The 13,659-nt window shown below is 47.4% G+C and overlaps 2 protein-coding genes across 3 annotated transcripts in view; one reads left to right on the plus strand and one right to left on the minus strand.

The window, feature by feature from the left end:
- The window catches only part of FAM163B (family with sequence similarity 163 member B), a 118,784-nt gene that overhangs the window by 91,433 nt on the left and 13,692 nt on the right, over window positions 1-13,659 (minus strand). The gene's annotated exons all lie outside the window — the stretch shown is intronic.
- The window catches only part of DBH (dopamine beta-hydroxylase), a 29,848-nt gene that overhangs the window by 7,912 nt on the left and 8,277 nt on the right, over window positions 1-13,659 (plus strand). For both annotated transcript variants that reach the window (XM_084649823.1, XM_084649824.1), the window contains exons 6-11: window positions 5,818-5,984; window positions 7,900-8,043; window positions 8,252-8,290; window positions 9,412-9,471; window positions 10,631-10,758; window positions 13,187-13,346. In XM_084649823.1, coding sequence (XP_084505949.1) covers window positions 5,818-5,984; window positions 7,900-8,043; window positions 8,252-8,290; window positions 9,412-9,471; window positions 10,631-10,758; window positions 13,187-13,346 — 698 coding nt within the window. The remainder of the gene's footprint in view (window positions 1-5,817; window positions 5,985-7,899; window positions 8,044-8,251; window positions 8,291-9,411; window positions 9,472-10,630; window positions 10,759-13,186; window positions 13,347-13,659) is intronic.

The raw sequence follows: 13,659 nt of genomic DNA on the forward strand, positions 1-13,659 counted from the left end.
TGCTCATGTCAGCACAGGGCCCTGTACTTTTAACCCAGCTGAGGCCAAGAAATACTGGAGACCTCATGCAAAAGGCCCTGCCCGTGAGACTTCCAGCATTGTTTACAGAGAGGAGAGGTTTGGTCTGGATCCCAGTCTCCCCAGCCTTGCCTGGCTTGGCTTGTGCTCTGCCTCGTACGAGTCCCTGCACGCAGTCTGGCACTGCTCTGATTCAGGGCTGCAGTAGCCAGGGCTGGGTGCAAAGGGACCTTGCGGATCTGGACTCAGAAGCCTTGGCAGAGCTGTGGAGATTCTGCCCTCACCATACCTGGCTCAAAGCAAAGGTATTAGTCCCTCAGATTGGAATGTTTCTATCTGCACCTTTCTTCATAGTCTTTCCAAGCAGAACATGAAGCCAATAACATTGGAGCTTGCAGGCAGCTATTTGCCTAACTAAACATAATAAAAATCAGGACAGAGAGAAAGAAATTCTGCACAGAAGCAAGATTGCAGACCAACCTGTTAAGTGTGAAAAGGTCATTTTGGAGTGGTCTACCTGAAATAGCTCCCAGCTAGACCAGCCTCATTTTAAACAGATATCCTGGCTTGGAATAAATAACAATAGCATAAATGGTTAATACTGGGCACTTACGTGCACTTTCAGGTGAGGATCTAAAATCTAAAAATGCTCAGACAATTAATTTAGCCTCCCAAGCCCCCCACGCCCACGAGGCAGGTCAGCATTATTACCCCCAGTTCACAGATAGGGAAACCAAGGCACAGAGCAGGTAAATGACTTGACCAAAATGTCACACAGTGGCAGAAATAGACCCTAGGAGTAATGATTACTAGCCCTGGACAAGGCAACCTCAGAATTAGGCTACACATTCTTTGCCCCTTACGCTAGGGTATTTAGAGGGACCTCTGACCATGGTATCTGAGCTCATTGGCTCTGTGAGGTAGGGCAGTGCTGTTACCCCCATTATACAGCTGGAGAACTGATGTGCAGAGAGGTTAAGGGACTTACCCAAGGTCACACAGGAAGCCCATGGCCAAGCAAGGACTTGAGCCCAGGTCCCTCAAATCCGAGGCTAATGCTATAACTACTAGACTATCCTTCCTGCCTGTGGGGAGTGAAAACATCTTCCTTCCCCAGGTATGCAAACTTGTGGTCTTCCCACCACTGCTCTCAAACATTGGGGCTGAATTTCGTTACCGAGGGAGAAGTTTGGGTGGGAGTGGGATGGGGGAGACATTTTCCAAGTGAATAAATAGCATTTCTGGTTTGATACCTTTGACAGTCGACACATTTTTTAAAAACTCCGCTAAATTACCAGATTTCTCCATTTACATTAAATCAACTCACTTCATGAATATCCCAGAGTATTTTTAGGAGGCCAGAGCATATGTACTGCAGATCAATCACATCACATTCCGAGACTCAAGAAGCAACACGTCTATAAATATACAGCTCGCTCCTTTCATTATTTTAACCGCTTTTCCCTTTTAATCAATAACATCGCCCCATTTAGTCTGATCTGTTCGATGAATCCAACCCAAAGCCAGATACTCATAGATAAGTATGAGCCCTCTCGGCCCTAGCTAACCCGGCCTCTCCCTTTACAGCCCATACCTGAAAAACGTGCCCGGAGGTCAGGGAGGGGAACCATTGGTGCTAACTTTGTTTTTGCTGTTAAGAGAACTCAGGAGTCCAATGAAGTGAGCTGTAGCTCACAAAAGCTTATGCTCAAATAAATTTGTTAGTCTCTAAGGTGCCACAAGGCCTCCTTTTCTTTTTGTGGATACAGACTAACACGGCTGCTACTCTGAAACCCAGGAGTCCTGACTCCCATGCTCTTGCTCTAATCACCAGTTGACGTGTGTCACAGAGACAGTGGCATTGTCTCCAGCCTCATCAGAGCTGCTTCATCTACAGCCGCACTGTTCTCTACCCTTCTAGTAGCAACGTAAATAGGATGCATAATGTAGCTGATTCCACTTGAGCCATACAGTGGGGCTTTAACCCTGATCTGAAAGCGTGAGCTTCAACTACTTGCACTAGAGGTCGAAGTCTTTTAGCTGGAAGCAGTCATCATCATCAAATCCTACCTCCCTCATGCAGCCCAGTCACCAGAGGGTGGGTTACACCCATATCACTCCCAGATGGGGTGGAGATTTGTCGCACTTCTACCCGCACAACTGCCATCATGGCTGCAATGTCCGCTTTTTATTCCCATTGTTGGGGAGAGAGAGTCTTCATTGGGGAAGGGCTCCGTGCTCCCTTTCGGACAAACCCTCCCGAGAAAGGCTCCCGAAGCAATTGTCTGTATGTTCAACCATTCCTCCGAAAGGTCTGGACAGAGCCCCCTTCTGTGCCTGTCGACCCACCTGGCAAATCAGCAAGCAGGATTGTGTCATGCCTAGTCTGTGTCCCTCCACTCTTTGGGGTGAAGGCCTGCTCTACACGTGAAACATTTGCTGGTATAGCAACATCATAAGAACGGCCATATTGTGTCAGACCAAAGGTCCATCTAGCCCAGTATCTGACAGTGGCCAATGCCAGGTGCCCCAGAGGGAATGAGAAGAACAGGGAATCATCGAGTGATCCATCCCCAGTCGCTCATTCTCAGCTTCTGGCAAACAGAGGCTAGGGACACCATCTCTGCCCATGCTGGCTAATAGCCATTGGTGGACCTATCCTCCATGAATTTATCTAGTTCTTTTTTGAACTTGGCCTTCACAACATCCTCTGGCAAAGAGTTCCACAGGTTAACTGTGTGTTGTGTGAAGAAATACTTTCCTTTCGTTTGTTTTAGACCTGCTGCCTATTAATTTCATTCGGTGACTCCTAGTTCTGTGTTATGTACTTCCTTATGTACTTTCTCCACACCAGTCATGATTTTATAGACCTTAATCATATCCCCCCTTAGTCATGTCTTTTCTAAAATGAAAAGTCCTAGTCTTATTAATTTCTCCTTATAAGGAAGCCGTTCCGTACCCCTGATCATTTTTGTTGCCCTTTTCTGAACCTTTTCCAACTCCAGTAATGTCGCTCAGGGATGTGATTTTTTTAATGACGGGCCTATACCAGCAAACCCCCTAGTGTAGACACCGTTATATCAGTAAAAAGTCCTTTCACCAGTATAGTTTATTTTGTTTGGAGAACTGGTTTAAATTATGCTGGCAAAAGCCTCTTTTCCGGCATAAGCTGAATCCCCACTAGGAGGTTTTACTGGTAGAGCTCTACCTGCAAAGCTTTTCTAGTGTAGACAGGGCCTAGGCCTCAGTGTGGCATCTCATCACCAGTCTCACTCCCCTGCCTGAAGGGAGTGAAAAGGAATCACCATCCAAAGCAAACACACAGCGTCAGGCAGAGTTACCACTGGAGGGTTTTTCTGAGAGAAGCAGCAAATCCAACCCACGGCAAATCTTATCCAAACGCTGTAGCCCTCATAAGTGTCTTTCTGCTGGGCTCCGGTGAGAAGGATTGGTGCACAAGAACTGATGGCAAGACTTGGCGTCCCTTTCTGCTTTTTCCAGAGCTGAAACTCTTTCTTCACTCAGATCAGTTTGCAGAGGGATAAGACAGGATCAGAAACCGGGGGGCCATTATGCCGTGACATTTCACTAAGAAAGCGCCAGGATCTTCTCTGTTAATTACAGCCTGGGGGCGGAACACCATCAGCCGAGTAGATGATGTTATATCACAGTATAGAGTGCACATTTCACAGCCTGTAATCTCCACAATCTCTTCCACCAGCCCACCTCGGCACTAGAGAGTTAAAAAAACTGCACACACCCAGTCCCACTCAGACACACACACATTTGCTCACACCCCCCGCTACCAATAGCTTCGTTTTTTGTAATGGCCATCCAGTTAGAATAGATGCTATCTCCCAAACTCCCAAGGGCATTCTCAAAAGAATTCCCAGGCCTGTCCTTCTGGTCTCTTTATCATTTGCTAGCCCAAACAATGGGGCATGCAGAACCAACTATGCTAACCACAGCTCCGAGCACATCCAAACGGCACACAACTTTCCACTTGAGGAGAGGCCTGGAGAAGGATCGACAGAGGCTAGTCACCCAGCTTTATACATCGGAAGGGGCTCACATACCATGAACACACGGACCTGAATGGAATAAAATGGAACTGCGTCATGTGCATGAAAGAAAAATTAGGGGGCCCCCAAATGCCCTAGGTTCTGTCCAGATCCGCTGGGCATTTCCTGGGCAAATTCATGTCAGTGGGAAATGCTGGCTGACTCCCGTCTAATCTCAGGGAGACCGTCTCTGCTCTCCCTTCAGGCTATGAGCTTACCTGAAGGCATGGCAGTAATTTCATGAATTAATTGTAACGGAACCAGGTTGTAATGAGCGGGATGCTCAGAGCTGGTGCACGTTTGGGGAGGAAGCCAGGAGACGAGGGAGATGGTGGATTCAGATAGGTGCTGCCTTCTAGTCCAGGGCGATAGAGAGCACTGAACAAGAATCTCATCCTTTTACACCCGGAGGTGTCTAGGCTGGGTCCAGAATAGTTTGTTGGGGCAGAAGAGAAGCAGAAAGGTACAGTATAAAAAGAGGCACCATCTCTTGGGGAGGATTTGCAAACAGGCTGTTCACTGGCCTTGGTAACTAGGAGGAAGGTTCTCCCCACTCCACAAAGGAAAACAGAAGCCTTCATTGCAATTTACTGGATGGCTGCCCATTTAGAGATCCCAAGGCCAGAAGGGACCATTGTGATCATCTAGCCTGACTTCCTGCATAGCTCAGACCACAGGGCTTCCCCCAAAATCATTCCTCGAGCAGATCTCATCATGCTGTAGAGGGGACACTCATGCCAGTCAGCACCAAGACTTGCTAGAAGAGCTTTTTTTGGAACCCAGGGGACACAGCTAGGTTCTGGGCTCAATGTCTCTAATTCATAAAGGGCTCAGTTATGAGCCTGGTTTTGGGACTGCACAGGGGAATGAGGGAAAGCAAGGAACCCTCTTACTGCTCGGCATGAGATACTCCCACATTGCCGGTCCCTGCACAGGATTCTCCCGCCCACATGGGCAGGGATGGGGAGTGGGGGGAGCTTTGGCTCCTACCCTTTCCCCTTCCCGCATGCAGGCCCGTGCAGCTTTTCCAGCTGGCACTGGGAAGCAAGCTGCTCAGCAATAGGGCAATCACAGCTTACATCTCCTATAGAGCTAGTGGGGAGCCAGGCACTTGTTTGTGTCTCGGAGTCACAGGCTGGTTTCTGCCCTGCTCTGGGGGCAGTGAAGCTACAAGCTAGTCCTCATTCGGGCTGGATCGTCGGGCAACAGTTCAGCCCAAAACCATGATAACAGTTCTGCAACTTTAGCACAGAGAGTCCTAGTTCAGCACCAGGGTGGGGCTGGAAAAGGCAGAGGAGAGAAAGACTTCCCACCCCTAGGTCTGAACTGAGTCTCTCCAAAATCTGCCTCCCACACATACTCCCATCTACTGTGGGTTCGCGTGGACTTCCAAAGGCATTCCCATTTGATTCCCTCCTCCTCTTAGTGAGCTGTTGGTCCCTGGGCTGGTGACCTTTCCAGACAACCAGGCATGTATCTGGAGACCATTTAGTCCAGTCTCTTGCTGCTGGTACAACTGCCTATGGAAAGAGGGGAGTATAATAGGATTGTAAAAATAATAACAAGACTAGTACAAGGAATGAGTGCAGTTAGCCAGCAAATGGAAGAACTGAGCTGCTGTCCTGATGCTAAGTGCACTGAAGTTTAATTTTTCATGTCTGACATTTTCCCACATGCGACTCTTACTCCCGCTGCGATTTGTAACGCGGTGTCACGGCGTGTCCTCTTGCCTTACCAGGTCGCCATGACTCCTCAGGGATTCGCCTCTATTACACAGCCACGCTGAGACGCTATGATGCTGGCATTATGGAGCTGGGCCTGGTCTACACGCCGGTGATGGCTATCCCACCTGGGGAAGCTGGTTTCCTCCTGAAAGGGTACTGCACAGATAAATGCACCCAAGTGGTGAGTACGATAGGGCCTGGCAGAGGTGCACACAAGCTCTTCCAACTCAGCAGCACGAGGAATGTCTATGCCAAGAGAGGCCCAAGTGCTTGTGTTTACTTGGATGAGATGACTGAGCTTTAGAGAGGAACTGGCCAGTAAGTAGCTTCTGCTCTTTAGCATCTGGGCAATGTACCTCAGGCGGCAGGTGACCAGGATTCATCACTGAATTTGGTCCGCTGGTCAGATCATTTGCTTCCCCGGCGTGGCCCAGGTACTGCTGGAGTGGGTAGCTATGGCCCAGGAGTGTGTCCAGGGTACCCCCAGGTCATGCACTGCCCTGCAGTTATTGGAAGAAAGCGAATCAGGAACGAAAGAAACGTTGCAGCGACTCACTGTCTTTTATGCTGGAATGAGGCGTCCCTCCAACCCCCGCAACGGCGTTTATAAAGTGGCTTTGCAACGCTCATGAACGTCTCTTTCCCACCCCACTGTCAATCTCCCATTCAGATAGAGGGGCAAGGGGAGGTTGAAGCGATTTGCCCAACGCCACAGAGTCGATGGCAGGACAGGGACTGGAACTCAGGCCTTCCAGGCCCAGCTCACACTTAGACCGGACGGTTGTTAATATGAAAATGATGCGAGCCGTGGTGTAGCAAAAAGTGCCCACAGGGCTCCAAACACGTCCATGCATCTTCTTTAATCTAGAATTGGCAGGGGACTGACAAGCAGTAACATGGTGGGGGAAGGGGTCCTTGTGCCCATAGCTGAGGGCTGGGTAGGTTGACACCAAAGTTCCCATGGCAATAGGGTGTACCACAGGCGTCCTTGCACAGCATTGCCCCCCGTGGTGAAGCAGCTGTGTGTGTGAGGTATTGCTGATCTCACGTCCTTAAAGTCACTGCACTATCAGCATCCAGTTCGTTGCCTGATAAAACGCTTGTGGGTACAACAGGAACCCCACATTTCAGCCTGTTCTGTGTGAGCACTGTGGAGTTCTGTTATAAGAAATGCTGTTTAAAACAAAGACCAAGGAGTGTTCTCCAGATGTTCAGAAAATGCCGACAGCCCATTCAAAGTCAATCCTTCTTGACGGCCATCTGCTCAACCTACCTGGTCTAAGAACCATTCCCTGTCTCAGAAAGCTTATTACTGGAGTTTCAACTCTTAAAAAGGTGTAATTTTTCTCTAAGACAACTTCCATTTTCAAGCCAAATGAATTCTGTACACTGGGCAGATGGGCACCATGCAATTATACAAATCACCTGCCAATTTATCGATTGGGGTTTATGTTTGTCCCATTTAAAGGGCCATCACCAAATTTAATTTAACATTTAGTTACAGTGGCACCTCTGATGTGCTACATTTCAGGAGGGGCAGGTCCCTGCCCACAAGAGATCACCGTCAAAGACCGGACAGAGAGGTAGAAAGAAGTTAGGGGAAACAGGGATTTTTAATTTGAATGTGATGGGGACTATGGTCTGGATTTGGAATCGCTCTCTACTATGTTTTCTCAATTTCCACTGTGACTTCAAGGAGGTTTTAAACAATATTTTTAGAGGCCCTACGCAAAACCAATAGTTGGTGCTGTGCGCTAACAAACATAAGGAAGTCCACAGTGCCCAGCCAGGGCAGCTTCTGCCATATTAGAAGGTGGTGGGCGGTAAATCAGGGCTGGACAGACTGAACTGCGGGTCCCCAAACGAACGTTTATTTTCAAGCTTCTAAGAGATTATACAAATAAAACTCCATTTAAAATCACTTGACACTGTCCCTTTAAGTGCCTGCCACGCCCCTCCCACGGAAGCCATGCTCAGTTCCTCAAGGGAACTGATGAGAGCTCTTTGGGAAAGAGGGAGTGATGTTGGTTGATTTAGTCATTTGTCATTATTCGGCCCGTACAAGCCTGGATATTCCCACGAGATTGTTTTTCCAGGCTCTGCCCCCGGCTGGGATCCACATCTTTGCCTCCCAGCTCCACACTCACCTGACGGGAAGAAAGGTGGCGACGATTTTGTCCCGAGAAGGGAGAGAAAGGGAAGTTGTGAATGCGGACAATCACTACAGCCCTCACTTCCAGGTACTCTCCTTTCCCCATTGCCCGCAGCATCAGACCATCATGAAAACAACCCTGCTATCGTTCAGTGGTCGGTCTTATCTCCCGCACACAAGGGTGCAAATTCAGTGCTGCTCCTGACTAGACTCATCAACACTTAACAGGAAAGATGGGGTAGCAAAGGGGGAACTGGTTGCATCTAACTCCAACGTTATTGTTTTTCTTCTTTTAGGAGATCCGCATGTTAAAGAAAGTGGTTTCTGTCTTCCCGGTGAGTGACAACAGAAGCAACAACAGCAGCTCCCCAGGATCGGAGATGCTTTGCTTAAACAGCAGCACCTGCGGGAAGTTCTTTGGCCTGTGTTATATGGGCAGTCAGTCTACATGATCGTAATGGTCTCTTCTGGCCTTTAAACCAGATTCCCTTACATTATTTTATCCTACTGGCTATGATAATAAGTGAAGCCAGTAATCCTTGACAGACAGACTTTCTCACAGGTCTCAGTTCCTTAGCATCTAAGCGCTTGCTAGGTAAATCAGCTCTGCATGGTGAGGTTCGATATTGGCTGAGTGGGCAACGTTCACTTTGCATGCGCCATAGGCGCTCGGTTAGAGGTCGCCATGGAGCGGATGGTGCTAAATTAGCCCATCTCCCTCAACGACCCAGCCGTCATTACCGTCCACAAGTCTCCACCCCGGAAGACTCTCCGCCTCCAGCTACGAACCAGCCTCTGCATGGAGTGCTCCAACCCCGGCAGCAGCTTCCCATACAAATGTAACAGGAAAGAAATAGTCAGCATGATTACTAAATATAAGCAATCGGAACCCATTTGTCCAACAGCTATTCCAGGGATCGTGCAATCACATTATCATCATCATCAGGAATAGACAAAGGTGGCAGAACACACTTTTGTGGCAGAAAAATTCACAAATGCCCCTGCAAAATTTCATGTCTGTAGAAATGTTCTGACCAGCTTCATTAATAACTCCAAAGGAGTTAACCCTTTCTGACTGAACGCCAGGGAAGTCAATGGGAGTTAGGCACCTAACCTGCTTAGGCACTTCTGTCAATGCCACTAGCCACCTATCTGCAGCTTTAGGTGCTTCAAATGCCTTCAGAATCTGGCTTGGAGTTCCTTAGAAAGTAGGGAGGTGGAGGGAAATCTCGCAGGGCAATGACTTGAACCCATCCCTTCAGAGAATGTATGTTCATCACAGTTACTAACACTCAGGGCAGCATGTTGAAGGGAAGCAGATTGCCTGACATGTCATCGAAGCTGCTGCGGGGGTGGAATCTGGGAGAGGTCTCTCACGGCACCATTCGTGGTTCTGCACATATAAGAAATAAGGTTTCAGATGTAACGCTGTAGCAATTTGTGCTTAAACACCCAGGGCGATGTTCTCACAACAACCTGCATGTACAACACAGAGGACAGGAACCAAGCAACTGTGGTAAGTGTGCGTGCGAGCACATGAATGTTTGTATGTGTACGAGACAGGGAGACACAGGTGGAAGGTTGCAATTGACAACAGGGCACACTTAAACGCTGGGTCAATGGGATTACTTGTGTGCTGCAGGTTAGACACATGTTTAAATACCTTGCTGAATCGGGGCCTTCATTCATTTCCCCGAGGAATAGTGGTCAAGGAATGTGTGCACTAGCCATTCACTCCTTGCGATCAGTCTCCTTAGGTGATGAGTGAAAAGGAAAGTGAGCCATTCTAATTCCCATTACAAGCCACTATCTCAGTTACTGATTGTTATTAAAGAAGGTCTCATTGTGTTCTAATATCTGCAGCAAGAGAGAGAAGATCAGCTACGCAAGCTAAGGGGACAGAGCTAAATATTGCTGAGGGATTGCAGGAAGTCTGCATATTATTATACACCACACAGTCTAGCACGGTTATCAGTCCCTGCTAAAGAGGGGTGAAAATCCAGATTAACAGAGGTTGCTACAGATTAGAAAGCTCTGTGTGTGGATGCGTTGACCTTTGGTTTAGAGGTTCACATCTCTGGGTAAAATCACAACGGTTTAGTGCAGTTAATGTTGATCAGGTTTTTGTGGCACCGATACGTACATCAGGGTTGAGTGGGAATCTGTTTGCCCATCCCATGAGAATTTTTGATGGTTTGAAAAATTATCCGGTCCCAAATTGGGAGGAAAAAATCAAAATCCGAAATTTTCATTTTTATTTTGCCCAAAATTTTTTGCCCATTAAAAAAATATAAATTAAGTAAAGTTTCTAAATGAAAAGTCATTTCAGACTGAAGAACCAAAACTTCTTGTTTCAGAAATGTTGAAATGGGACATTTTGAAAATTTAAATGTCCTCCTCAACAGTTTGAGTTGGAAAATTTGTTGAAACCAATCCTTTCGTGTGAACAGTTTTGGTTTTACCAAATCAGCCTTTTTCAGTGAAAAAAATGTTTCCTGGAAAATTTCCCAGCCAACTCGGTCGCTGTGATTTCCTACCTGAAACCCAGTAACTGTCACGGCAGCGTTAGGGAGCGGATAATGCACACAGTACAGGAACAAATAGCGCCTGCTTATTTTTGACGGGGGAGGGTGCATTGAAATCTGCACCCACACTTGTTTCCCGTCTTCTTGCAGGGTGGGTTTAGCATCACGGACGAGATGTGTGTCAACTACGTGCACTATTATCCCCAGACGCAGCTGGAGCTATGCAAGAGTGCTGTGGATTTAGGCTACCTGCAAAGATATTTTAATCTCGTGAACAGGTACGGAGTCCCCACATGGCTCAGGCTGGGCCTGAGCATGTTGCAAGTGGATGGTGATTAACAACAAGCCGTTTGCTAATAAAACTAAAAATAGGTAATGCCGTGGTTTAAAACATCTGTTCTGCAGGAGAAGTGCTGGGTGCATGCAGGCTCAGGGGGAGCGGAGGAATGATTCATACTTTGGGGCTTTTGCTAAAGCACCCAACTGGCTGTTTTTAAAAGAAAGGTTTGGAGAGAGATCACTGGGAAGGGGACATCTCTTTGGTGAGGGGCTTCTTGCAAGACACAGTGCATGGGGGTAACGTGGGAGACATTATTGTTTGCAAAAGTGGTTTTGGGCCCTTCGCTTTCCAGTGGCCAATTTACAGGGGGAACTTAACAATCCAGAGTACACACAGCAGCAAATGGTAAAACCCCAATGAAGTTATAGAGGCTCAAATCGGGCTGATCACAATGGTCCCTTATAATCTATGAATCCATAGACTGCTGAAGGTCACTCTCATTACTTCTGGCCACACATCCAGGTGCTTAGATAACTCTCAACACCGTAAGATCCAAGCTTTGATCATGGGCCCAATATACACGAATAAAGACAGTCCCTGGCCAACATTTTTATGGCTGATTTAGAACAACGCTTCCTCAGCTCTCGTCCCCTAACGCCCCTACTCTACTTGCGCTATATTGATGACATCTTCATCATCTGGACCCATGGAAAAGAAGCCCTTGAGGAATTCTACCATGATTTCAACAATTTCCATCCCACCATCAACCTCAGCCTGGTCCAGTCCACACAAGAGATCCACTTCCTGGACACTACAGTGCTAATAAACAATGGTCACAAACACCACCCTATACCGGAAACCTACTGACCGCTATTCCTACCTACATGCCTCCAGCTTTCACCCTGACCACACCACACGATCCATCGTCTACAGCCAAGCTCTGCAATACAACCACATTTGCTCCAACCCCTCAGATAGAGATAGACAGACACCTACAAGATCTCTATCAAGCATTCTTACAACTATAATACCCACCTGCGGAAGTGAAGAAACAGATTGATAGAGCCAGAAGAGTTCCCAGAAGTCACCTACTACAGGACAGGCCTAACAAAGAAAATAACAGAACGCCACTAGCCGTCACCTTCAGCCCCCAACTAAAACCCCTCCAAAGCATTATTAAGGATCTACAACCTATCCTGAAGGATGACCCAACACTCTCACAAATCTTGGGAGACAGGCCAGTCCTTGCCTACAGACAGCCCCCCAACCTGAAGCAAATACTCACCAGCAACCACATACCACACAACAGAACCACTAACCTAGGAACCTATCCTTGCAACAAAGCCCGTTGCCAACTGTGCCCACATATCTATTCATGGGACACCATCACAGGGCTTAATAACATCAGCCACACTATCAGAGGCTCGTTCACCTGCACATCCACCAATGTGATATATGCCATCATGTGCCAGCAATGCCCCTCTGCCATGTACATTGGTCAAACTGGACAGTCTCTACATAAAAGAGTAAATGGACACAAATCAGATGTCAAGAATTATAACATTCATAAACCAGTTGGAGAACACTTCAATCTCTCTGGTCACACGATTACAGACATGAAAGTCGCTATTTTACAACAAAAAAAACTTCAAATCCAGACTCCAGCGAGAAACTGCTGAATTGGAATTCATTTGCAAATTGGATACAATTAACTTAGGCTTGAATAGAGACTGGGAGCGGCTTAGTCATTATGCAAGGTAGCCTTGTTTTTTCCTACCCCCCCCCCACACCAGACGTTCTTGTTAAACCCTGGATTTGTGCTGGAAATGGCCCACCTTGATTATCATACACAATGTAAGGAGAGTGGTCACTTTGGATAAGCTATTACCAGCAGGAGAGTGAGTTTGTGTGTGTGTGGGGGGGAGGGGGTGAGAAAACCTGGATTTGTGCTGGAAATGGCCCAACTTGATCATCATACATATTGTAAGGAGAGTGATCACTTTAGATAAGCTATTACCAGCAGGAGAGTGGGGTGGGAGGAGGTATTTTTTCATGCTTTGTGTGTATATAATAAGATCTTCTAAACTTTCCACAGTATGCATCCGATGAAGTGAGCTGTAGCTCACGAAAGCTTACGCTCAAATAAATTGGTTAGTCTCTAAGGTGCCACAAGTACTCCTTTTCTTTTTGCAAATACAGACTAACATGGCTGTTACTCTGAAACCTGTCTAAGAGGAGACTCTGATTGTATAAGGTATTGAGTGTGTCCTGTGCTGTGCAGTCACAGTTTTCAGTGAATTAAGGATGCTCAGCACCTTTCAGGATCAGGCCCTAGTCAAGGAAGAATTAACCCCGTCCAGCATGGAAGAGGAGTCAGTCCAGATCTGCTCTGTTGCACTCTCTCTCTGGTATTTCTCCCACATTAGGTTTAACGATGAGGAGATCTGCATGTGCCCACAGGCCTCCATCAGGCAGCAGTTGTCTTCCGTCCCTTGGAATGCGTTCAACAGAGACGTTCTGAAATCTCTCTATGACTTTGCTCCGATCTCTATGCACTGCAATAAATCCTCAGCGGTTCGTTTCCCGGTATGTATGGGTCCCTGCAAACAATCCATCTGAGAGCATCACTGAGCGGTGACCATGCTGAAACAGGCCCTTTGGACTCAGCAGGGCTACTCCCTGTGCGGATGCAGAGTTGGAGGGGCCAAGGTTGGTGACAAAAAAAGTTTGGTGCCACCTGCCTAGCATTGCAGCTAAGGGGGTGGGAGATGGAGTTCATTTGCTCTCAGGCCTCATCAGATTCTTTACTGAGGTCCAGTCAGTGACGCACGTGTAAAGCTATTGAAGACAGGGGGCTTTCCACAGATTCACTGTTTGGCCTATGGAACCTTTCTTCCTG

The sequence above is a fragment of the Lepidochelys olivacea genome (genome assembly GCF_965140295.1).
Source record: "Lepidochelys olivacea isolate rLepOli2 genome assembly, chromosome: 16".
Classification (NCBI taxonomy): Eukaryota; Metazoa; Chordata; order Testudines; family Cheloniidae; genus Lepidochelys; species Lepidochelys olivacea.